At 42.1% G+C, this 26,821-nt stretch overlaps 1 protein-coding gene across 3 annotated transcripts in view; it reads left to right on the plus strand.

Moving 5' to 3' along the window:
* Dido1 (death inducer-obliterator 1) overlaps positions 1-26,821 on the plus strand; it is a 54,364-nt gene that overhangs the window by 12,540 nt on the left and 15,003 nt on the right. For all 3 annotated transcript variants that reach the window (XM_055596148.1, XM_055596147.1, XM_055596149.1), the window contains exons 2-10: positions 7,244-7,418; positions 9,549-10,377; positions 11,244-11,565; positions 14,188-14,400; positions 15,904-16,123; positions 24,277-24,727; positions 24,845-25,004; positions 26,281-26,397; positions 26,534-26,638. In XM_055596148.1, coding sequence (XP_055452123.1) covers positions 9,551-10,377; positions 11,244-11,565; positions 14,188-14,400; positions 15,904-16,123; positions 24,277-24,727; positions 24,845-25,004; positions 26,281-26,397; positions 26,534-26,638 — 2,415 coding nt within the window. In that variant the 5' untranslated portion in view covers positions 7,244-7,418; positions 9,549-9,550. The remainder of the gene's footprint in view (positions 1-7,243; positions 7,419-9,548; positions 10,378-11,243; positions 11,566-14,187; positions 14,401-15,903; positions 16,124-24,276; positions 24,728-24,844; positions 25,005-26,280; positions 26,398-26,533; positions 26,639-26,821) is intronic.

The following is a 26,821-nucleotide window of genomic DNA, read 5'->3' on the forward strand; positions in this document are numbered from 1 at the left end:
TCAATCTGCCCTTATGTTAAAATAAGTATTTTGTGGGAACTACTTTCTAAGAAACTTCATGAGAAAAATAACATTTATGCTTTTGTAAATCTGTTTATCTCACAATGACTGGTTCCTTTTATCTGTTTCTACTTTGTGGCACATCACTATCACTTAGCTTCTGAAAAGTGTGATTTTTCACTGACAATAAAGAGGGCATATTATACCTTAGTGCTGTGCAGATAGCCTTGATCCGTAACCCAATTATACATTTTTACCATTTACTGCTCATAACAATTAAAAGTGCTCCTTTTCTTTTTGTTTTGTTTGCAGTAGGGTCTTGCTATATGGCTCTCTGGCTGTCCTGTTAATCACTCTATAGACCAGGCTAACCTGCCTCTGCCTCGTGGAATCAAAGACAGGCATCCCCTGGTTTGGTTTTTAAGAGTGCTCTTACTGCCCAGACGTGGTGGTATATGCCTTTAGTCCCAGCACTCAGGAGGCAGAGGTGGGTGGATCTATGTGAGTTTCAGGACAGAGAAACCCTGTCTGGATCCCTCCCACCCCCAAAGTGGAGTGTTTTTATTGTTAAAATGAGTTGAAAAAATAGTTGACTCTAAACACTTAGAAAAACAGATCACCTTTATACTGTTAGACTGTATCTTTGAACTCTTTTTATTGGCTCAGCCAGTTTCTTGCCTTTGGGGGAAAGTATGATGAAACAAATGATTTTCTTGTGATCTTGAAGATGCTGTTTCATTCAGTTCATGCTCCTCCAAGAGATGAGTTAGGAGCTGCCATTGCCACGGTGCTTCGGACAGCACCACAGTCAGCTGGAGGTGTCTGCATGGGAGAGGCACCAGGATTGTGTTTGACCAGCCCTTTGCATTTACCATAGGATGTAATATACTTTCATTGTAGACAGTGGGACTTAGATGTTCAAACCAACCTTCATCTGGGGCTGTGGAAGTAAATATGAGCTCCAGGTACCAGGGATTCCATGTTCTTTGCTTGTATGATTGTCTTGGAAACACTAAATGCCATGTACATGTGCACACATTGTTGGGTAGTTAGCATAGGAACACAGTGTGGATACCAGGTTTCCAGATAAGCAAGCAAAAAAAAAAAAAAAAAAAAAAAAAAAAAAAAAAAAAAACATGCAAAGTGATCAATGTGCTGGTGACCTTGAGAACAGCAGTTACCTATACAGAGCTCCACTGTCTCTGGGAATGTGAAAGAGACAGGAGGAGAATCCGGCCTCTGTAGCTGCTTTAAGAGACTTAGTGTCCTGCCCCAGACAAGGCAGTGCTAGCCTCAGAGTTTCTACTTAGAAGAGTTGAAATGTCCTCCCTGAGTTGCCACCAAACTTAAAAGCCTATACTTTTAAACTAGAAACTGGAAGGGATTCAGAGATACTTGGAGACATCAGTCCTCAAAGTGGTTTTTCTATTGGCGAGTGTTTGCTGTTTGGCGCTGTGTGTTTATAAAGTAATAACTGTGAAATTTAAATCAACAAGATTGACTTTTTAAAAAATAATTTCCTTTCACCTTACCAGAATAATTAAATAACATTGTGATTTAGCTAATAGCGGTTTATCACTGAGAAATGAGAATTTGGGTTTTTAAATTTCCTTCATGGGCCCGAGCATCAGCATGTGTGATAGACAAAGGCAAGAGGAGAGGAAGTTTTCTGATTTCTGAAAAGGCCACATTTTCTAGGCACATTTTAATTTTTAATTAAAATTAAAATCAAACTGAGTAATAAAAACCTTTTTTTAGATAATTTTTTTCTTTTTCATGAGTGTTAACATCTTTTAAGTCTCTTATTTAGCAGATTACCAAGGTAGATGTTTAATAATAGAAAACATAAGTAATGATAAATTGGCCTAACCTGTGAGAAGTAGCAAATTCTGAGTCAGAGTCAAATAATCTTTATTACTATACTGGTCATAGTTTCTAACAAGTTAAAATTGCTTTAAAATTAAATTTGGGGGCACTGTAGGATGTAACTTTTGCTGGTATTCGGTAAGTTCTCAGGTCAGGGTCTCATCCCCCAGCATTGCATAAATCAAATAAAGCATGCATGTCATTTCAGCATCCCAACACTCAGGTGGTAGAAGCAGGTGTATTTGAAGTTAAGGTCATCCTTAGCTACATAAGGAGCTGAAGGTCGGTCCAGATTGCATGAGACCCTGTATAAAAATCAACATTTTGAATAGCATTTCAGAGTAAACTGAAGTTTAAAAACATAGTGATTAAATAGGGCAAAATGTGCATGTGCACTTGGGTATTAAGAGTCATAACTGGTTTCCTGGAGTTGGCTGTAGTAGAGTGTAGGAGTTTCGTCATGGCCATCTGTCAAGTTTCAAAGTAGCTCATACTGAAAGCTAAGACATTAGCTTCATGTTTGTGGCTGTAAATATCTTTAAGTGGACAGCAGTTAGAATGGTGACAGTTTTGAATCTTCAGATTGAGTTGTTAAAAGATAGGTCATGTACCATTACTGGTTTTTTGAGAGAGGGTTTCTCTGTAACAGCTCTGAAGCTCACTTTATAGTCCAGACTGGCCTCAAACTCACAGAGATCTGCCTGCAACTGCCTCTGCCTCTGGAATGCTGACATTAAAGGTGTGTGCCACCGTCATCCAGCACTACTACTGGTGTGTTGTGTTTTTTTTTTTTTTTTTTTTTTTTTGCTTGTTTGTTTCCAAGACAGGGTTTCTCTGTGTAGCCTTGGGTATCCTGGACTGGCTTTGTAGACCAGGCTGGCCTCGAACTCACAGAGATCTACCTGCCTCTGAATCCCTGAGGGCTGGGATCACAGGAGTGTACCACCGCCTCTGCACCAGCCACCTCTCCTGTTTTTTAAAAGTGATAATTTAGTGCCAGGCGTGATGGCAAATGCCTGTAATCCCAGCACTTGGGGAGGCAGAGGGAGACCAATCTTTGTGAGTTCAAGGCCAGCCTGGTCCACAAAGCGAGTCCTTGACAGCCAAGGCTGCACAGAGAAATCCTGTCTCAAAAACCAAAACAAACCAAAAAAAGTGACATTTTAACATTTTGGGAGAGTAGGTTTTACTCAGTTTCTCCTTTGCATTGGTAATAATGTTTTTGCTGAGTCAGGAAAGGAAGGGAATTGGGAGGTTGTTATGAAGTACCTAGGATGAAAGATGGTGAACCATAGATGTCTGTCATGCACTGTCCATTTCTACTGTCCATTAGTAGAAATGCCACAGAGCTAAAGTTCTTTAAATGTACTCCATAGATTTCTGTGGGATCCCTGAAGCCTCCTTTGAACTGAGAGGTCAACACTTTCTGAAATAATAGACCAATATGATGAGTCTTCCTGACAGCTGGTTTTTGCACCCACATATAAGGGGCCTTGTGGTTCCATTGTGGGCTGAGTTTATAAAATACACATTTCCCTTAGAATGTCTTGGAGCCAGGGAAAGTGGCTCGGGTGGGTAGGGGTATTTGCTACCAAACCTGATAGCCTGAGTTTAGTCCCTCTAACCTATAGGATGAATAGAAATTAAGGACTATTGCTAATTGTCCGCTGACCTCTGCAAACTCATGCTATAGCAGACACATGCATGCACATACACAGAAAGAATAAGTGTAGTTTAAAATTTTTTAATATCCTTGAACAAGACGTACATGCTCTTTTTATTAGGCTTAACTCTCCAGTGCATACCTGTGTCACTTTCCTGTGAGGAGTTGGTACTTCTTTTGGATGAACAGGCACTTCAGCTGTTTGGCAGGTGTGCTCTCCAATATAAATGGCGTGAGTCTCAAGAAAAGCAGCTGAGGATTTCTTGGTATACATAAAATTTACACTTTCAAGAGAAAATTAGAACATTGGAGACTTGTATCTATATCTTGAGCTTGATAGCTTTCCAGTAATCACATATCTGTGAAGCCATCCAAGTTGTATAGAAGCCTTTCTTGTCTTAATACCTGAATTCTGTGAGCTTAGTGACTCAGGGTTAGGATTAGAAGACAGAAACGGGTAAAAGACTCACATAGTAGCAGGCAGCACAGGGGTTAATGCAGGAGAGTTAAGAGACCCTGATTGTACTTTATAGTCCACACTGATGATGCTGACTTCTGAGACTACTGCTCCACAGTTATGTAAAAAGAATGACATGCCTTGGGCTGGAGAGATGGCTCAGAGGTTAAGAACACTGGCTGTTCTAGAGGTCCTGAGTTCAATTCCCAGCAACCATGTGGTGGCTCATAATCATCTATAATGATATCTTGTGCCCCCTTCTGTTGAGCCGGAGTATCTGAAGGCAAGAACACTGTATATAAATAAATAAACCTTAAAAAAATAATAATTATATGCTTCTGTATGGCAGGAACTTTCTTCCTACTGTTCACTAAAAACCATACAAGGCAGAGGCATGTTTGGAAATGCTGCTGGCTTCTCCTGAGCCAGAGACCTCCAAAAGAAAAAAATACTACCATTCTTAATACTTATGATTTTTGGAATAACAAAAACTAATATTAAGTCTAGTGGATTTTTAGTAAATGACTGTTCAGAAATAGCAATCAATACATTCCACATAAACAAAAGACCTTTGGAGTCCTCAGAGTGTATTTTTCCTGGACCACAACCTTTGAAACTTACTACCCAAGAATGCTGGTCAATCACATACTGTTTCTGATGTCACTCTTAATTATAAGTGTGTGCCATCACAACTGGCTTTAAGCTGTGTGTGTTGCAATTGTATGTTATGTGAATGTTTGTGCCCTTGTGCTTGATATTCTGTATCTTCCTCTATAATTGCTTTCTACATTACCTCCTTGAGACAGGCTCTCTCACTGAACTCAAAGCGTGGCATTGTAGGTAAACTGTCTCCCTGTCTGCGCACCTTCTAATGTAGGGATTACCTGTGTAGTGCGTACAGCCATACTGAGCTTTTATGTGGGTGCTAGGGATTTGAACTTGAATCCTTGTGCTTGCTTACAAAGCAAGTACCCCTACTCACTGAGTCATTCCTCAAGCTGACTTTTAATGCTGAATTTTAATGCTGAGATTTCATTGTATAATCTATACTTCTAGTTAATAGGAAATAGTGAATTTTAATTGGGGAGTGTAAAAATGCCCTTTATAGTGTTTAGTGCAGTGGCTCACACCTTTAGTTCTAAACATTCAGGAGGAGTAAGATTGCCATGAGCTCTAAGACAACTTGGACTAGAATCAGGCCCTATCCAGAGACTGACAGAGGTCATGTAGAAATGTTTAGAAATGTAGAAAGTTAATTGTGACTTCAGCAGTCAGAAATGGCCACTTTGTCTTCCTTTGGAGAAAAATTGTTAATATTACATGATTATAATTTCATGATCACTTTTTGTATGGGCTACCCTGTATGGTATGTAGAATTACATACTAATTTGGGTTAGAAATGTAACGCCATTTTTAAATTTAATCTTTAGTGGTGTTGGGCTTAGTACCCAGGATCTTGTGCATGCAAGGCAAGTGTTAAGTGTTTGCTGCTCTACTACAGCCCAAACCTTACTTAGTTAAAATGGTCTTATATAGCCCAGGTTGGCCTTGAACAGGCCTTTCTCCTATTCTCCCTTCACATGCCTGTTGCCATGGGGCCAGGCCCCAACACTATTTTTTACTTACACTTTATGATATATTTCATTTTGTTTGTATTTTGTCTCAGTACAGTATATTTTTATTCCGCACACTGAGTTTTTATTAGTTTTTGCATTGGCAGAATACTGTTACAAGTGTCTTCTATCTCATTCTACTTAGCAGAAATGACTGCATTTTTACTTCTTATTAATATTAAGGACTATTCTAAATCCTTAGAAACATGTTTATTTTTCGGGTTGACTTTTCACCTCATTGTTGGGGATCCAATCCATGCTAGGTAGACACTGCCGGTAAGCTACATTCCCCATCTATAAATTGAATCTTATAACCTAAAAAAAAATTTAGGTTATTTTATGTGTATGAGTGTTTTGCCTGCAGGTATGTTGGTGCACTACATGTGTGCCTGTTGCTTGTGGAGGTCAGATGAGGGCGTTGGATTTCCTGAGGTTACCCTGGAACTGGAATTAGGAATAGTATGTGGGGTGCTGGGGACCAAGCCCAGTTTTTTTTGCAAAGAGCAACAAGTGCTCTTAACTGCTGAGCCATCTCTCCAGTCCCTCTGAGTTGAATCTTTTTAACTGATTTGCATCCCTGAGATTATTGTGATTTTATTTTTTTGCCTTTCTAAGGAGTCAGTGTTAGTGTTTGTTTCCCTATACTCTGAGAAAACTCTTGATTTGTTGTCTATTTAGTTTTTGAGTTGCTGTATAGATCCAACCCAGGTCCTGTGGCCCAGGCCAGCCAGTAGTTAACTCTTAAAGTTGGCTTTTGTGGCTAGCTTCCCATGTGATGGAAACTAATTACCTCCTGTAGCTACATGGAGTGGACATGAGGTCTAAAAAGGTCTTTGTCACTTTAAGGATACATGGAATGTTTGCTCTTTGTCTTGGGTTACTAGGGAGACCACAGTTAGCTGAAAGGCAGTTGGAGTCAGGCAGAGAAAGGAGGTAAGAGATGGGTTCTGCTCAGAATTGCTGGCTCTAGCCCTTGTGGCTTAAAAGACCTAGCTTAAAAACAAAGGCATCTGGAGAGAGATTGTGATTGTATAAAATAAGAAAGAAGAGACTTGTTGAATTTGTTTGTTTATTTGTATATTTATTTTAGATTGAGACACAGACTCATTGTGTAGCTTAGACTGGCCTCAAACTCATCTTTTGCCTGCTTTAGCCTCTGAGTGCTGGGATTACAGACAGATATGTGCCACCCTACCTGGCTCTCAAATATACATATATAACACATTACATTGATGTAGATATAAATTTAGATCTCTAAATTCCTTATATTTTAAATTAACATGATATTTGTATACTACTAAGATTTAAAAAACAATTACATAACATAATTTTACTATTCAGCTTTCCACTCTTTGTGTTTCTCTGCTCAGTCTTGGGTTTCTTTGTGCTGGGTCTGCTTTATGATGGGCTGTTAATTGAATTCAGAAGCAGCTGATGCACTGAGCCCTCTTCTCACCTTGACTTTGACTTTTTGACTCTTGCCTGGTGCTCTTATTTCAGAGTGTACCAGTGTGACTACTTCTCTACTCTTAAGATATCTTTGTAGGTCACTCAAAATAGATTAAATAGAATTTGCTTTTGTTGGTGGTGTGTGGTTTAGTCACAGCTGCTTAAGACCTGTGATACATCTCTCCTTTCCTGTAGGAGCTTGCTCAAGAAGCAGTTTATACTGCCCCTTTACTTTTTGGGAGCTCCAGGACCTTCTCATTGATGCGCTGACTGACAACGGTGAGGCTTGCCTATCTGCTGGACCCGGCCCCAGCTTTTTATTATATGTAGGATTTCAGCCAAAGGTTTCCAAGCTCTCAGTTTTACACAGGTAAGTGATATTATTTGTATAAAGAAATGACTATAATGTAGCATTTATATTTTTAATAATCTAAAGTATCAGATTTTTTACTCTAGCACTTTTTTGGGGGGGGGGTGTTAATGAATAGCCATTGTTAAAATTTTGACTCATTGTTTTCACCTTGGCTATTTTATCAATGTATAAACCTTTAATTCTGTGGTTTCTGTCTAATGAGAGAACAATTTTGTAGAGGAAAGGTGCCTCTTGGATTCTAGGGGTGCAGTACTTCTTAGGAAGGCTGGGCAGGGTGGCTCCCAGACTGCCCTCTGAGTAGAGATGCAGTGTTGCCTGAAATGAGGATACAGCCATCTTGCTGCAGCCTGTATCTGGAGTGTGGCTCAGTGATTAAAATAGGAGCTTAATCTTAAAACATTGTTTTGGTGCAAAACTGGTTTTGCCTAAACATCAAGGCCATACTTTCTAACTAGAATGAATAAGCCATTCTCGTAGGTACAGTTTGATATTTACTCAGCTGTGTGTATTTAATTTTTTTTCTCCCTCTAAACCAATTTAACTTTTCTGTGTATAGATACTTTACCTGTAGCAATGCCCACAGAGGCCAGAAGAGACTGAGGCGAGAATAATAAGTTATTAGCGCTCTTGTGAGTGCTAGGAATCAAACATGCCCACCTCCTTAACTGCTGAACCCCTCTCCTGCCCCAGCTATGTGTATTTAAAAGGAATATAGCAGGTGGCCATGGTGATGACATCTTTAATATACCAGCCTGACCTATATAGCAAGTTCTAGGCCAGTCAGTTACATGGTGAGTCCCAGTCCCTAAAAAGATAAAGAAAATGGAGTACACCTCAGCCTTAATGAAGCCAGCTCCTCTTGACAGTTGCTTTATGCCATCGTGTCTGTCCTTGGTGTCCAGGCAGTCTGCAGAGTTGTGCTGTGACTCAAGAACTACTGTTGGTACCTGACTTGGTTGAGTTCTGGCTTTCACATTTTAGGAGAGGGAACTAAAGTGATTTCTTCACTCAGCTGCTTTGAGTGACCTGAAGGCCAAGGTTATAGGGTGATAAAGGTCAGTGCTAGGCAGCCCCTAAGGCTGAGTAACAATTATTTAGTAAACTGCTAGGAAGGAAAGCAATATTTAGGGTACTGATAATTTTAAATTTTCTGTGTTTTGCATTTTTGGGTTTTTGTTTTAAATGCCAGTCCTTCCCCTAAGATGGAACATGCAGTAAGATCATTTATCACTAACATTTAAATGCGATTAAAGCCTGGACAGCTAGAAAAAGAATTCTCAAGGTATACCCTTTTTTCCAATTTTGTCATTTTAAACAATGAAGATTTCATCTTTTAGAAAGAAAGGAAAGACCTGTGTGTGTGTGTGGTGGTACATGCTGTAAACCAGTGCTTGGGATGCTAAGGCATGAGGGTCACCACACAGTGCTGAAAGCCAACCTTTGCCGCATAGTAGTAGCAAGACCCTAGGAGACAGGCAGACAGGAAGGTACTTGGGCAGTGATATACCTAAAAGCTGTTGCTTAGAACAAACGAAACTGTGGTCAGGAATCTGGGTAGTTCTTCTTACTGGTGTCCACAAGAGTTACTCTATGCTCAGTTGGCTCCAGTGTGTTCAGACTAGGCCTTGGATGAGAGTTTAAAAAGCCAGTGCCAAAGCCTCAGACAGATTTGCCCAGACTTATTGTGGGCAGGCCCAGAAGTGGCACGCATCATGTGCCCTGTGCCCACTGATGGTCTTGGGCAGCCTGACTTTACAGAATCCCTTAAGAATGGTGTGGCCTCTAACGCCACTCACATATGTGTTGCCCTCATTGACTGTTTTCATGCTGCTTGGACTGCCTTCACTTAATAGCTTCCTACCCATCTTGTTCGCTCTCTTACCTGGATTATTTTCTGTAGAACATTTGCTGCATAACTTAGAATCTTTTCATAAGTTAACTTATATCTCACACACCATAGAAAACAATGGTCAAAAGCATTTAGTTCATGTGCAGCTCTGTTCCTGTAAGAAAATGCCACTGTTGGTAAGGGGAACTCACTAGGTACCTCTGGTATGCCACCCAAGACTACATGGTATGGTGGCGTGGTGGTTTGTTGGTCACAGTGTGATTACCTTTTGTCATTAGGTATGGATGAAAAAGAGCACCTGAGCAATGAGGAAGCACCCAAGGCTATCAAACCCACCAGTAAAGAGTTCAGGAAAACCTGGGGTTTTCGAAGAACCACAATTGCCAAACGTGAGGGTGCAGGAGACACCGAGGTGGACCCCAGTGAGCAACCAGCACAACAACATAGCCTTTCCCTGCGCCGAAGTGGACGGCAGCCTAAGCGCACCGAGAGGGTAGAAGAGTTCCTTACTACAGTTCGCCGCCGAGGGAGAAAGAGTGTGCCAGTCTCCCTGGAGGATTCCAGTGAGCCCACATCTTCCACAGTCACTGATGTGGAAACAGCCTCAGAGGGGAGCGTTGAAAGCAGTTCTGAGATCAGAAGTGGCCCTGCACCTGGCTCCTCAGGGAAGGAACATCCTGCATCTTCTGAAAAGGCAAAAGGTGATGAGGAAGAAGACACCTCTGACAGTGACAGCGATGGCCTTACTTTGAAGGAACTGCAGAACCGCCTTCGAAGAAAGCGAGAACAAGAACCTGTGGAGAGGCCCTTGAGAGGCATTCAGAATCGCCTGAGGAAGAAACGCCGAGAGGAGGACCCTGCTGAAACGGGGAGTGTCCAAACAGGCAGTGCTGATGAGGACATACCTCTCTGTAAGCAGGAGCCTGAGGCTAGTCAGGGACCAGTGTCCCAGTCAGAGAAAGATGACAGAGAAAATCAGTCAGAGGGGAAAGCAACTCAGGGAAGTAAAGAGGAAGGCCCCAGGGATGTGGGCAAACCAAAGCCTGAGTGTGAGGTTTACGACCCCAATGCCCTGTACTGCATCTGCCGCCAGCCTCACAATAACAGGTAGGTGGAAGGAGGGAACCTGTGGCTCATTTTCAGAGAGATCCAAGGGATGGAAACAGCGAGAGAATTCCCATTTGCTTTGATGCCAAAGAGCTTTAAGCTGGGCTTGCCAAGCAGTTGGCTTATTGAAAAATGATGAATGTGTCTGTGAAAAAGAAACAAAAGAAGTGCATTCATATGGACTGCCTAGAGCCACCCTCTCTACTGCGGCACCCACCTATGGTCAATTGTTCACAGTCATTGTGTCCAGCGTGAAATGAAAAGCTCGCTGCCTCAGTCTCTCAAGCCAGGTGCAACTAGTGGACACTAGATGGGTGAGAACCATCTCTCCCAAAGAGCCTATGGGAGTATTACTCAGGACATGACTGCACCCAGTGTGGTCCCTATGCTTGAGTTGGCTGCCAGGTAGTAATGGGTCATCCCTGTGGGATTGTTAGGGGATGAAGTTGCTGCTGCGTGAAAATACTCTAAAGCCTCTAGTTCACTCTTAAAGTGGTCCAGCCAAAAGATGAAGGCTAAGGATGTAGCTTAGTGCATAGAGTGCTTACTTAGTATGCATGAAGCCCTGGGTTTGATCCCCAGTACCTCATAGAATGGTGTAGTGGCATATACCTGTTAATCTCAGCTTTCACTAGGGGCAGGAGGATCAGAAATTTAATATCATCTTTAGCTACATAGGGAGTTTGAGACATGAGAAATCCTGTCTCAAAAAGAAAATAAATAGAAAATGAAAAAAGATGAAGTAGACTTGGAGTGCTACTAACAAATCATTTTTCACATTATTTGCTTGCTTTTCATAATAGAATATTAAATTTTTTTTACTTGGTGATACGTTGAACCGTAACCACATACCCTTCCCATTTCAGGTTTATGATCTGCTGTGATCGATGTGAGGAGTGGTTCCATGGTGACTGTGTGGGTATTTCTGAGGCCCGAGGGCGGCTTCTGGAAAGGAATGGGGAAGACTACATCTGCCCAAATTGCACCATTTTGCAAGTGCAGGATGAGACAAGTGCCAGCGCCACTGACGAGCAGGATGCTGGGTGCAGATCTGTAGGTGCTGATGGCACAGACTGTACAAGTATAGGGATAGTAGAACAGAAGTCTGGTGAAGACCAGGGGATAAAGGGTAGAATTGAAAAGGCGGCAAACCCCAGCGGCAAGAAAAAACTCAAGATATTCCAGCCTGTAAGTATTTGTCGACCATGGCAAGCTCAAATGTCAGAGTTACTGCTGGTGAAAACACCAAGACTAGGCAGGTGCCTTTTCATTGGGATAGCTAGGCTTTTGTGAGGTAGATGCTATATCTGATACGGGTCTGAGCCCTGCAACCTAACAGCCTGCTATTGTTTCCATCGTGTATCATCTTTATGGCATTTTTGCATGGATGTGTCTATGTCACTCAGCTTGGCCTCAGTTTGTACTCCCTCTGCCTTAGCTTTCTTAGTACTAGGACTGTAGATATGTACCACCAACACCATACTCTAATGGTCCCTTCCTTAACAGGAAAGTTTGTAGAAAAAAAATTAACCTTTTCATATGTTCTTGGTGTTACATGTTTTGAGTGCTGGCAAAATTAACTGAGAGAGAGATGGCACTTAATCCTCCACTCTTAGCATCATGGCCTGTACTCATTGTGTTGTTTCTCTCTGTGCCCAGTGTTTTCTTCATTCTTCCTACTTGATTTAAGACTTGATTTAGGTTGGCTTATGGGGCCTTGACTATCACGTTTCCTGTGAACTATGACTAGCAGAACTATCTCCTGTTCTCATCATGAGCATCACGTGTCTCAGGGGTGCCACCATTAAGTGCCTTTTGACTGGATCCCAGACCTCTATAGCCTGCCCTCTAGCAGGTATAGAGTCTGTGGAAACTACAGTCTAGACAACACTGTGTTGCAGGGTAAAAGAGTGATGACTGCATCAGTGTGCTGTTAGTACCACTTATTCAAGGAAGTTGTCAATTTGATATTTTTGTTATTGCCAGTATGTTAGACATGGCATGAATTTAGTTTTTTGTAAACTTAGATTTGGTAGAAAAAAAGCAACTATATTAAATATTTAACCTAAAAATTGACATTTTGCTTAAGTCAGTGTAAGGGACATGTTAATGTGTACTTACCTTTTCCTTCAATATAACATTAGAAGTTGTAAGCAGAGACATCTGTATGTGCTATTGCCAGTGTCTTGTTTGTGCTGCTGTGGTACAGACTTAGCTTACAATTCCTACTCCCAGTCTCCATGGGTCGGAGCCTGGACCCCTAGGGGCAGAGGGTCTTCCAAGGCTTCAGCCTGGCTAGGGCTGTGGTCTCATTAGATAGCTGGAGATGAGTCTTTCTAAGGTGTATGTTCCGTTCATTATTTCTGACAACTTAAAACTAAATGGTCCAAATGGTCACTCATTATCTGAAGTGTGTATTTAATTGAGTGTCCTGTGTCTTTTGGCAAATAGCCTCCCCTCCCCCAACACCAAAAAAGGGGAGGAGGGGGGCTTCCTTTTGTCCAGAATCAACAGTGAATCTCTGCTCTTAGGGAATGGCACACTTTCTCAAGAATTTTTACCTGAAGACTGGGTGTGGTGAAGTCCACACTTTGGAGGCATTATGAATCCAAGGCTTGCCTGGTTCACACATACACACAATGTTTATGTGTTTGCTTAAGTCACACACGCACACAGTTTGCATATTTGCCTGCGTTCCAGGCTAGCCAAGACTTTTTTTTTTTTCTCTCAAAAAAGAACAACAACAACAAAAAACTTTCCACCCTTCTGGGGTCCTGGAGAGGTAGCTCAGTGATTAAGAACAACAGTTGCTCTTCAAGAGGAACTGGGTTCAATTTATAGTGCCCAAATCACTGTTATCTGTAATGTAAGTGTCAAGGAATCTGGTGCCCTCTTATGACTTGTGGCACTGTGGATAGCCAGGCATACATGTAGGCAAACACCCATACATATAAAGGAATTTTCAATTCCTTAACAATTACAAAAAGGAATTTTCACCTGGGCCTCCAAGATGGCTCATTGAGTAAAGGCACTTGCCATCAAATCTGATTACCTGAGGTTAATCTTAAGATCCCACATGGTAAAAGGACAGGACTGACTCCTGAAAGTTAGTCTGACTCAGCTATATACATGTACTCCTACACACACATACACGCACAATGTAACTAAAATTTTTAAGAAAATAATTTGTACCTCATTAAATCTACATTTTGGCTTTTTTTTTTTTTCATAATGGCTTATTTTTCGTGTGTGTATTGGGGGAGGGGAGGGAATAATGTATACAGTATAGATACCCTCAGAGCCCAGAAGTCTGAAGTCTGAGGTGGCAGTGAGCTGCCTGACATGGGTTCTAACAACCAAACTTGTTCTGTAAAGGCATTCTTTGAGATACATTTCAGCCCCTCTCTGATTTTTTTTACCTCATTTGGGACCTGGACATGTTTTCTATGGCGGGCATGTAGCTCTGAAGCTCCCGTATGTACAGAGCTTATGTGCCAGGGAGGTCAAAGAGGAAATATATATGCCATCATGCACAGCTAATGAATTAAAACGATACATTTTTTTTTTCATATAAAACATGTTAGAGCCAGCCATACTTGTATACACCTTACACCTTTTAGTCCCAGAACTGGAGAGGCAGAAGCAGGCAAATGTCTTAAAATCAAGGCCAGCCTGGTCTGCATAGCAAGTTTCAGGCTAGAAATACTGCTGGTGTCTCAATTACAGTGACCATCAATAGTGCTGTCACTGAGCACTGACTACTATTGTCCACCACATATGTTGTCTGAAGTCACCTGTTTCATTCTGCAGGTCGTAGAGGCTCCTGGTGCTGCTAAATGCATTGGTCCTGGGTGTTCCAATGTAGCACAGCCTGATTCCGTGTACTGCAGTAATGATTGCATTCTCAAACACGCTGCAGCTACCATGAGATTTCTAAGTTCAGGTAAAGAACAAAAACCAAAACCCAAGGAAAAGGTCAAGATGAAGCCAGAAAAGTTCAATCTTCCAAAATGCAGTGTTCAGGTAAGCTGACCAAAGTCGCCTTTGGACAATTGAAACAAGAAGTGTTTGAAAAATACTCATCATAGTCTTGTTTCTGTTTGCTTAAGGAGTGCAGGGAACAACAGTTGTCAACAAAATCTAGATCTCATTTTCCTTACCTCTTCCCCTTTCACGAAGGGATTAGCTAACAGGTATACAGTAAAACAAGCAAGCATATGGTTCTTTTGAAGAACCTCTTTTGAAGACCTCAGGATGTGGACCACACAGTTTTGTGCAGGACATTTAAATAGGGACATAAGGTTCTGGGGCAAGGAGCTGTGTCTGTGAAAGATAGCACAGTGGTAGAGCATGCAAACAGTCTTATGATTTCTACATATCCCTTGGGGGAGTGTTTCTTTTGTTTTAAAGGCAATTTCTATAGTGCAGGCAGGACTTGAACTTGGAATTTTCTTCCCTTAGCTTCCCAATCAACTGGGGTTACAGTCCTGTTGCACCAAGCCTGTCCACATGACATAGTTTTTATTTTCAAGTCTGTCATTTTCCATCTTCAAACTCTTCATAAAAGTAGTTGCTCTGTACAGTCTGGGGTTAGCTGGAGCATATGGGATCCAGCCACAGTTTCCCCAGTGGACAGATTTTTCACTGGGAATACAAATACTATTTGTCCCCATGCCCACAGGCAGGCGTTTTCCATTTTGTTTTTAGCTTGTTTCACTACCTTGCCTGGAGGGGCTCATGCCTTGGCTGTATCACAGACAGATCTGGGCCCAGGACCTTCACATTAACCAGGTGTTACAAAGGAATGCTAAGGGTTACTATAGCAGAAGGCCACCTGTAGTGGTCTTTTAAAAAGCTCTTATTTAGTGTTTTTAGGTCTCTACCTCCCTTCTACCAACCCCCCAGTGTTAAGTAAGAGAGAAAAAATGGTTAGTGGGTAGAAGGGTCGCAGACCCCTTTAACTTCTCTCAGCCAGTTAGGCCAAAGGGTTCTTATAGGGCCCTATACCAATCTCTGTTAGCTGCAGATGCAGCTAGCAGGGTCCTCCATGCCGCTGCACTCTAAAGCGTTTCTCTCAGTTTGTCTGTTCCAAATAGCAGCCACACTGTCTTTGGTCTCTGTCTCTCCAGACTGCGACACGCCAACACTGAATGCCGCACAGAAAGCCTCCCAGTCTCTTTTTCAGCTTCATATATATACTCTTGAGTCCTAGACCACACTCCTCTGTGCCTCATGTGAAAGGCTGTTAACAGCTGGCAAAAATCATACCCCACATGTGACAACAGGTATAGACAAACAGGCCCAAATAAAATTCCATACATGGAATTAAAACAAAAGCATATTTATATAACATACAAAGAAACCAAAATTTGATGTGTAGATATAGCCATGAAAAGATGATAGGACTCTGCCTAGCTTGAAGGGTCTTCAGATTCTAAAATAAAAGGCATATCATGTCTTTAATTGGTCATTGAAGCAAAGGTGTCACTTCAGACTTTAATAATTGGGATTTCACTGATTATCCAGGCGGGGATTAAAATCTCTTCTGTGCACAAGAGACTAGCTTCAGAGAAAAAAGAAAACCCACTGAAGAAAGTGATGGTGGCTCCCAGGAGTGAAACATCAGGGAAGGAGGTAGCCTGTGAAAGCACCACACCATCCTGGGCAAGTGACCACAACTACAACGCTGTGAAGCCTGAGAAGTCTGAGAAGCCCACTGCACTCTCACCTACCCTATTGAGTAAATGTACGTATCACCCAAAGGCTGGCTTCCCAGACCCCTTTCACCATCTGGATGGCTGCCAGGGCCTATCTAGGACTGGAGTCCTGGGTGTTCTAGTGCTGCTGGTAGCCAGCAACTTACTGCCAGCCAGACACAAATACCAAGATGCCTCTGGACCCCAGGCATCCTGCCTAACCTGTGGAACTTCTCTGGGTGTTTCCTAAAGAGTGTGTAGGCCTCACTACTGAGTGTCTTAACATTGGAGGCAATTTATTTCAGTTTCAGGCTTTGGTAAGTATTTGCACTGCTCTCAACAGGATGGGACTACATCAGTATTATGCAGACATCATTTTCTCACAGGACAGCCCTGCATAAACCATGAGGAATTTTTCCATATTATCTACTTTCTGCACATGAAATCATCACTACTCTTCTATAGCAAAAAAATTATTTTTGTATGAGATAGGGCATTTTTGAAAGGATAGGCAGACAGTTTTCATCTATTTCACATTTACATAACTACATAAACAGGTTCACATTTTGAAGGTCATTTGTTGCTGCTCAGACCCCATGGTGAGTAATCATGTTGACCTCACACTTAGGGCAGTGTCCTCATCCAAGGAGAATAGTGGGTAGTTGCTTTCAGGTTCCTCTTAGATATTTTAAATTAGTCTGCTCCAGATTTCAAGTAGGTGAAATGGCGATAATTTGAGTAAATTTTTGAAATCCCAGATCACAAAAGTTGAAGCCATTCTTGTTCATAGCCCTTTGCTCTACACGTTACTTTTTTATACAGTGGTTTCAAATGAATTTTCAGTTATGTTCTCTTGATAGTGTTTTGTTCCATGTCTTCCAACCCTCAGCCCCAGACAGGGGCTCTTATAGCCCAAGCTGTCTTTAAATTTGCTGTGAGGTTGAGGATGACTGTGACCTTGTGATTCTCCTGCCTCCACCTATAAAGAGTGCTGGAATGTACAGGCATGCACCTATTTGTGTTCTGCGGTGTGAAATCAGGGCCTATTAGGCAAGTGATCTACCACCGAGCTGCATTCCTACTCATGATCTTGAACTTCTGGTCTTCCTGTTTTTACTTCCTGAGTGCTGGGGTTACAGCATGTGGTGCTGGGGATCAAACCCAGAACTTCATGCATTCGACTAGATAAGCACTACTGACTGATCTATTACCCCACCCCCATTAGTGCATCTTGTACCTTTTTAAAAAGCGTAACAGGGTTGAAGAGCCCTGAATTCACAAATACAAACATGCTACATTTCTTACTAGCCTTTTATCAAATTAACTAAGGGAGGAGCCTTTTGCAACTAGGTTCACAAAGTGAAAATGCAGTTGTGCATGGTGGTGTAGGCCTAGAGTCCTAACACTAGAGAAGTTGAGAGAAGGGGATTGAGTTCTAGGCCAGTTGGGGTTGCAGAGTGAGATCTTTTCTTTAGGACAAGTGGAGGAAAGGGTGAATAAAGACCCAAGAAACGGAGTAAATTAGCCTACTCTGCTGCATTATGGCAGGCCTCAGTGCACTTTAGGCAGTTGAGTAGTGGGTTTTGTGTTTGCAGATGACAGGTCTCGGGTGGCCTTCCAGTTATAGCAGCTCTACAGCAGCAGCACTGTAAGCTAATGAGTAGACTTAGAGCCAAGTACTACCTCTCAAAATAGGTTAAGGCCTGCCAAGTATAGGGTTCAAGTGCTTACTAGTGTCTGTAGACCTGATAGAGACCTGACAGTATAGTCAGTCTTGGAAGCTGAAGAATGACCTGAGTTGTAATCTTTATCCATGTGCCCAGAATGGAAAACATGGTCTTGAAGTTCTGACTCAGGGTCTCACTTTAGAAGCAGTTGAATCTCTAGTTTTAGTTTCAGACCCTGGTAAGTATATTGACTGGCATTACAGAAGGTCCTGTGCACTGGAAAAAGATTGGTGAGGAAGATGGAAAATAGTGGGCCTTAAATCTGAGTACTGTCTTCTGTCTCCCTTCCACGAAGTCTGGGAGATGGAAGGCTTCCCAGGGTTCAACAAAGTGACCATTTGCCTGTGCTCTGGGGTTCTTCTCGGACCTCTTCTGCCCTACACATCGGCTTGTTCCTCAGTGGTGCTGATGGGCTCCAGGGGCAGGAAAGTGGGACGAGTTAACAAATGAGAAGTCTTCCCAACATACCAGCATCTCAGTATTGACCAACATTCAAAATACAACATGCATCGGGGACATGTTTCTAATGTTCTGATTTTTCCCTTCATCCCGTAAATATCTTCCAAACACTGAGTAGTGTGTCACCAGTGAGGAACAGTATCCCTTCTCTGCCTCTTGCTGAGGCAGGGCCTGTCAAACAGGCCCTGTCCATTTTGATTCCTATTCTGCATAGTGGGAAGGCACCACACATCCTGTGCAACTGTCCCAAGGACTCTGGCCTTGTCTCCCCACTGCCTGTGTGCAGAACACACAAGGGGGTGGAGAAGGGAGGGAGGGAGGCTCAAAGTGAAGCCAGTGCTGGGAACACTTTCTACAATCTCCTAAGTGGATGCTCACCATGAATGCTGTGAGAAGATGCATGGCAGAGCCGAGCCAAGCTGCTGCCCTCCGCGTGGATGCAGGCAGACAGAGTGCTGCCTGCACAGGAAACCACTCCTACACATGCAGGTGACTCAATTTCACGCACAGTTGTTCCTCTGTTTTTTTTTTTCTTTCTAGAATATCTGTACAAATTCCTCAATTTATAGAAACAATTGTCATTTTAAAAATTCCCAAAGATTGATACTGCTATCGTGATTTTTGTATCCTTCTGTGTTTCTTTATTTTCATTGACACCTCCCATTGTCAGGGGAGGGATGTGGGCTGAACACTTGCCTAAAATATTCCTCGTTTATTAGTTTTGAAACAAAATTTGGTACTTGTATGCACAATATTTAGTATTTTGGATTCACTAAATGGCTCATCAAGTGACTTAAAACACTAGGTATTTGAATAGATCTTGACAAGACATTTCATCTGGCTGTGGGGATTTAATGGAAAACCCTGACCACCTACAAACGCAAATCCTGGGGATTGACTGCATCCTACCTATGTACAAACATTTTCCAAGTTGATGATGGCATGCATCCTGCACAGGCAAGCAGGTGGTGGGGGAGGTAGGTAGAATAGGAAGAACATGTGTTTTTGTTTTTTGTTTTCGTTTTTTTTTTTTTTTTTTAATCAAGGTATCGGGGAGGAGATTCCAGGAGTACATTTCATGGGATCATGAAGGAACCCTGTAGAGGGTACTAGAAACCTAAAGCTAGGGTGGGCCTGTGTTTTATCAGCTGCATGAGCCGTTTGTTTGTCTCCTTCAGAGTTGTTAGTGGCAATAAAATTGGATAAGAGAACAGCTTTGTACATCCAAGCCAAGCCCCTTCCTGTTAGAGGGGGGGATGCAAAATTGTTGCTTAAGGGGGTTAAACTTGGCAGCTGTTTAATAATATAGAGTTGAAACTTACTAGGTTGTTAGTTACATCCTGATATTTTAAATTATTTTGCTTTTTATAAATCTTTAGAAAAAAACCCATTGTTGAGAAAATTGGATCATAACACTAACTTGAACCTGACAAGCGAGAGCCTCTAAGAATACTCCAGTGTTCTATAGCTGTCCCTGCGTGTCCTTCACCTTCTGAATAACCTTCCTGTAAACTTAAAAAGAGCTGTGGGTCGAAGGGTTAACACTCCAAGAAAATCCTCTTGATGCCATTGCTGATGTCAAGAGGACAAAAAGTCGCCTCTGAAGATGCCTGCCATGATTCTCATTAGTGTAAAGTGGTAAAATGCTTTTGCTACACACCAACATGCACATAATTAACATGCTTAGGTATCCAAAAGTTAGAATAAACAGATCAGATTCTTTGCTGCTTTAATGGAGGTTTGGGCAACATTGATTTGCTCCAAACCTGGAAGAGCTTGGCAAGAACTGAAGGTACCCGGCTGCATTTTCTTCACCTGGTTATCCATTATGCCTCCCAATTTGGACTCTTCCGGTCTGGAGGGTCTAGGGAAGGTGCATGGATTGTTCTAACATGCTACTGCCATGTTTCAGTAAACAATTTAGGTACAAAGAAATAATGGTTAAAATGAACTTTACTGAAGTCATCTGTGCCTGGTGTGTTTGGGGAAATCTGAGAAGCAGCAGCTCCGCTTCCGCATAGGTGGGCAGACAGAATACACCCACCTGGCCCTCACCACACTGCATTCTAGTGCCTTAATGTAAGAAATTATTAGCATTACCAGTCCAACATGATTTAACTTAAACCTTTCAAGATACTATGTAAAATGGTTAAGAGAATTTACAAGTTTAGAGTTCCTCTGCGTTAAGATGGAAGTCATACTGGACATCAGTAAATAAAAACTTGGTTTTCATCCCCTAGAACATAGCAGTTGGATGAGGATCTCTACAGGGTCATTGTGATCCCAGTGGGTATCAGAGGAGCATCTCTAATGTAACCTGTGCTGCTTTTGGTCCAGGTCTCATTTTCATATATAAAAGGAAATCAGTAACTGCTACAAAGATAAACTTTTTTTTTTTTTTTTTTTTTTTTTTTTAAGATAGCTTGCTTTTGACGATGGTGCCAGTATAGTCTTGGCCACCTCTCCCTTATAGTCCTTCCTTCTGAATCATGAGATGACATGTGCATGAGGTCTGGATACAGGCATATTTATTTAGAGATACTTAAGCATGTTCAAGAAGCAACAGCAAAAACATTTCCACTTGGTACTGCCACCTCACTGAAAAGTACAGTGAAGCAATGGGAAATCCCATGTTATGTGGCCCAGAGCCACAGAATTCAACTAGTGTCCTGGTTTCCAGGTGCTGGTTGGTCATGGTCACTATTCTCAAAGCAGTTTCCCCCTTAGGAGGTGTCCTGCATGGGGACAACTGTAGTAACCTTCTGGCAGTCAACAGGTAGCATGTCTGGGATGGTTGGGACTGTAGATTTGGATCCCTGCCCTGCATCTGGAACCTGTCCCCAATTACGTTTCAACTTGAGGGTTGCAGGGTTTTGCCCTGGAAGAACATATGAGCAGTTTGTTCCCTCATGCCTTCTTTCCTCTGGATCATTACTGCCACCTGGTGGGCAGCAGTGCTGTAGCGTCCTTACTAATGAGCCCACGGTGTGAGAGTAGTGTGTTGTGCTCCCATGCAGAACAATCTCCTGTACTCCCGTCAAGCTTGAAGCAGTTTAGTTTCCATTACAAAGAACCGATCTTGGCAGCAGTTCGCCTTGGGTAGTGGTCAGCACCACTGGAGACCCTTTTCTCCTGTCACTTAATGTTGGTCAATATCTTTTTAACCCCACAAGAGGGCAGAGACTTCTAACAAGATGGCTCAGCTAGCAGGATGGATGGGTGGGAACTAGGCATTAACCTTTGCCTAGTGGTACCAGGTATGGCTCTGCTCACCAGGTGAGAAAGCCACACACAATGTAAAGTGCTAAATGCTATTTATAAGAAGGGTTATTGGTCACTACTATTTAGTTAAAAGTAAATTACGCAGTTGAAAGAGAGGACTCAGTGGAACACATATTTGTCCAGTATGTAGAAGGAAACCCTATATTGTGGTAGGGAATGGAATAAGTGTTTACAAGTTCATTTATTGCCCTATTCAAAAATGAAAGTGAACTCCTGTTGCTGGCATTGCAGCAACTGATCCCCTAAATCAGTTTCAGTGCTATTCCTACCTATAGGGGCTAGAGGAGCATGCCAGTCCCTTGAGTAGTTGCAGTGCATAATTGTTGCCCTGTTTGACCCCCTCCAAAGTAAAAGAAGGCTTGATGTGTCAAGGTGCTGACAGGCAAATGGTTAATGACAGCTATCATTTATGGCACACATTTACCAATTCAGTTACATAACGGCTTCCATGTAGTGCTGGGAGTGTGGCTAAAGGGTCCTGGCAGTTGGCCTTAAATGGGCAGAAACCTCTAGAGTTAAAACTCCCGGGTGATACTTAGAGAATTATATTAGTAATAGATGGCATTTGGCTATAACTGCTCTCAAATCAGCAGAAGTGTTCTGGGAGTGTCAGGAATAGCCAAAATACAGTCAAACCAAGAGTTTGGAACCTGTGGTTTTAAAGTCCACATTTGTAAACAAGAAAAACACATTGTCACTGCTATATGAAGAGGCTTTGTTGAGGTTCTGGTAATACCTAGTTTTGTAGAGTGGAAGACAGCTGAATTTAGGTCTCCCATCTGACAGCTGACAATCTAATACACAGATTTACCATACCCCTGCCCAGTGTCAACGTCTCATAACCAAAAGAGTCTGTACTGACCTGCCCCCACTCCCATAACCCAACAACTAGACATGCCGGTTAATTGCTGAATGCCCCTGAAACCAAGAATTAGAAATAGACTGCTACTGCAGAGAGTCCTTGGGTACTGACCTTTATCAATGGGAAGCTTGCTGTACTCCTTGTTTTTGGAATGTTTATACACTGTATTGTAAAAATAGGTCCTTGGCAGTAAAAAGTATATACCATTGTTCAGAGTGTACTATTCATTTTTTACAAATCTGCCTTTGGATATTTCCTGCCCTCATCTAGAAAAACAAAATGTGAGAGTTTTGGCTAGATGTGACCCCTAAAGTGCTTTGAGGCTGAGGATTGGCATGCTTCGGAACAGACAGGCTACTTTTAACAAAGGGCCATTGGGGTGGAGTTGGATCAGATGCCCTACAAGATTTGCATCATCTCGGTTTTCTGTGCCACTTGGTAGTTAGCCTTATGGCAGTGGTACAGGTTCCAACCCTTGAACAGGTTGGTGGCCAGGTCTGACAGTACTTGGTGGGGTCACTAGATACCTAGAGCAGTTTGTTGAAGTGACCTTCCTTTTGTATTTGTTTTCTGCTCTTCTCTGAGCTCTCTGACCTTCCTGGTTATTGGAAATTATTACTGGGGCAGAAGATGGAAAGTACTCATCTATGATCTTGATGTTATGCTTCAGGCATGGCTAGAACTGCCTGTGTAGTGTGGGGGATTTGCCAGCACACCATTGTATAAGGACTACCTATCTAGATGAGCCATCTTATAGGTGTTTCTTGCTGGTAAGACAGCAGTCCTAAACTACATGATCCCAGATACTAACTTCCCTCGTTTGACCACTTGGGCTATTGGTCAATTTGTTGAATAAGCATCATTCAGTTCCATGACCTAGGCTGTGCCTTTTTGAGACATCTTGTGAGTTCTTGATGTGGTATTTTAATTAAACTGGTTACCTACTAGCGTGTAGAAGTTTTGATGTAAACCAAAGCTATTTGACAAGCACTTAAAATGAGAGGTTGTCATTTTATTCTGCTGAGAGAATTGTGAGGGGTGGTGGGAGTGGGAGTTTGTATAAATGGACATCACTGCTTTTGGCATCTGGTATTCATCGCTTCCCTGGCTCTCCCTCAAGAAAAAAGCCTGTGCTGATTTCTTTTACATAAATGCCAGCGGACATCCATGTGAAATACTAGATACCCTGGAAGCTTACAGTCATTAGGAATAGACAGCCATTGAAATTTTCTATTTTAGCATCTGACTTTTGGTGTGAAAATAGGCTGGCTGATCTTTGCTATATTGCAAACATCACCAGTACATATTTTTATCAGTGTCTCCAGTGAACTACAATTGAAGTAATGTGTTCCCTTTGCAGACAGGAAGGGATCAACATCTAGGACCCTCAGGGTTGGCTGTTCGTGGAGGATCGTTTTTTTTGGTTTTTTTTTTTGTTTTGTTTTGTTTTTTTTTTGTTTGTTTGTTTGTTTTTTCTCCCCTTTTTGAAAAGAATTTTTAAGGTCACACAAAAACACCTTAACTTGTTAATGAAAATTATCCTGTAAATCTACCCTATTTTTATGGCAAGTTCGTCCTTTAGTTTTACAGTTTAGCTAGTGATTAATTGGAGCCTTTGATAATTGGCTTGTTTGAAGTAAAAGGCTTCATGTAATAATACATGAAAGCTTTTTCTTTCTGAAATAAAGAGTAATTACCGTAAAATACTATGACAAAAGCCTTTCTGAGCTTTGAGAGTTTAAAAATCTGCAAACATGTCTGGTTTTAACTGCTCAGTTGTACTGGCTATTTCCAGGATGGACATGGTGTAATGTCAACTTGCAATTTTGTATGTTTTGCCCATACCTCACTCTGTTTGCATTCTGCTTTCTAGCCACGAAAGACGACAGGAGAATCGAGGACAGAGCAGTCCCAGTCCCAAAGAAAACAGTTCCTCCAGGCTCCTTGGTGGGCAGACAGACTTCACCTAGAAATCTCGTTCCAAAGAAGCTTCCTCCTTATGCTAACATGGCAGGAGCCAAACCAGCCATTAAGAAGCTGCCCTCAGGTTTCAAGGGCACCATCCCCAAGAGGCCGTGGCCTTCAGCCACCCCATCAAGCACTTCTGCCAGGCAGGCAGGACCAACACCTGTAGCAGCTGCTTCCAAAAAATTGCCTGGCTCTGTTGCTGTGGTGGGAGCTGTCAGGAAGCCAATGTCTGCCAATGTCTCTGCATCTGCTCCCGCCCCGGGACGCCTTGGGCCTGTGAGTCAAGCTCCATCACAGCCCAATTCGCAAATTCGGCAAAACATAAGGCGCTCCTTAAAAGAGATTTTGTGGAAAAGGTGGGCCATTGTATATGTCATACCTTTCACAGATGTAACATTGATGATAGTATTCTGGAATTCCCCATTAGGCAAGTGCCCCCTGATTTATATAATCCCTCTTTTCATTCTATTCAGAGTCAATGACAGCGATGACTTAATAATGACAGAAAATGAAGTAGGAAAAATTGCCCTCCACATTGAGAAGGAGATGTTTAACTTGTTCCAGGTTACTGATAATCGCTATAAGAGCAAATATCGCAGCATCATGTTCAACCTTAAGGATCCTAAGAATCAGGTCTGTGTGCCTCCAACTAGATGATGGGATTTCTTGACCTAGGATAGACCTTCACCTTCATTTCTGTTAGCTTCACAATGATATATCAAACAGTATTTAGAGATGTTCATTTGTTTTTTGGTTTTTGAGACAGGGTTTCTCTGTGAAGCTTTGGCTGTCCTGGAACTCTCTGTAGACCAGGCTGACCTCAATCTCAAAGAGATCTACCTGCCTCTGCCTCACAAGAACTGGGATTAAAAACATTTGCTACCACCACCTGTCTGTCATTTGGAGATGTATGCATCCTTTCTGTCATCTTTGCAGGTCGTCATCCCTGCCAGAACTAGCATTATTAGCTTTTATAACCCCTCTTTTCCCATTTTACTAGATTAGTTTAGATTTTGCTAAGAAATCACTGCCCACTGACCTGAAAGTTTTCATCCCAATTTTCAGTGATGTCTGATGTAACTTTTTTTCTGGAGGGGTGGAGGGCAAGGTAGGATCATCTTATAGACCAGGCTGCCTTCATTGTTAGGTGATCCTCTTGTTTCTGCCTATTCCAAGTTTTGGGATTAAAGATTCAAGCAACCTTTTCTCCCTAGGCTTTCTTCCTCAGCCAATGATATGTGCCACCTCTGAAGGTACTTAACCATGCCAGCTGGATACCTCCCCTTCTTTTTGCTGCTGGGACTTGTTCAAGTCTTCTCTTGACTCTGAACAGCATTCTCCAAACCTCCATGTTTTAGAACCCCCATGCTTTGGCTGCATCTCCTAGAAGTGATCTATCCCTGCCTTTATTTCTAACTTTTTGTATGTGTGGCAGGTGGTCAGGGTCTTACTGTGTCTCTGGCTGACCTCAATCACAGACCTTAGTGCTAAGATAAAAGGGCTGTATGGTCTGGCCTTTAACTCCTTTTTTTCAGGCAGAGTCTTGTGTTTCTGCTTCCCGGGTGCTGAAATTATGGGGGTGTATCACTTAACCTGGCTTCAAACTTTTTAACCTATATTTCAAGTTGAATTCATGGTTTGTGATTCTGAGAAGGCATAGAATCTGCAGATGGCCTTGAATTTGTCTCACAGCTGGCCAATACTGCCTACTCCAGAAATGCCGCTACACAGTGGGTTGAAGGTGTACTTCTGCACTGTGTGTGTGGTTCAGTCTTAGAGTATTCAGGGTTTATCTGATTCCCATTATGCTACTTTGTTTCTTCATGTTGATCCAGAATAATCAATATCACTAAAAATTTATGAATGAGGAAATGAAAGGTGGCTTTTTTTTTTTTTTTTTTTTTAATAGGGCCTCTTTCATCGTGTTCTTCGAGAAGAAATCTCCTTGGCAAAACTTGTGAGGATGAAGCCTGAAGAACTTGTGTCTAAAGAGCTTTCTATGTGGACAGAGAAGCCCACAAAATCTGTAAGTGCTAAGGAGGATGGCTGCCTGGTGCCCTGGAGATTTTTCATTTTTCTAGAAGTCAAGTAATAATCTAATTGTAGGGTGGATAGATATTCTTTCTTCCTAGAACCCAAGGCTTTGTTTTTGTCCTTTGTAGGTGATAGAGTCCAGGACTAAGTTGCTTAATGAAAGCAAGAAGAACACTGCTAAGCCAGAAACCATTCCTGACATGGAAGATTCTCCACCAGTGTCAGATTCAGAAGTAAGGATTTGAAGTCTTTTGTTTGCAGAGACCAAAGCTAACATCTGTCTGCTTTCACATTCCTTAAGTCTCTGAGAACATCACAGGCCTTTGAACAAGTGTGTGTGCATGGTGGCACTGTGTGTATTCATTGGGATGATAGGGTTTTGTTTTTTTTTTTTTTTTTGTTTTGTTTTGTTTTAA

The sequence above is a fragment of the Psammomys obesus genome, unplaced genomic scaffold (genome assembly GCF_907164565.1).
Source record: "Psammomys obesus unplaced genomic scaffold, mPsaObe1.curated_primary_1811, whole genome shotgun sequence".
Classification (NCBI taxonomy): domain Eukaryota; kingdom Metazoa; phylum Chordata; class Mammalia; order Rodentia; family Muridae; genus Psammomys; species Psammomys obesus.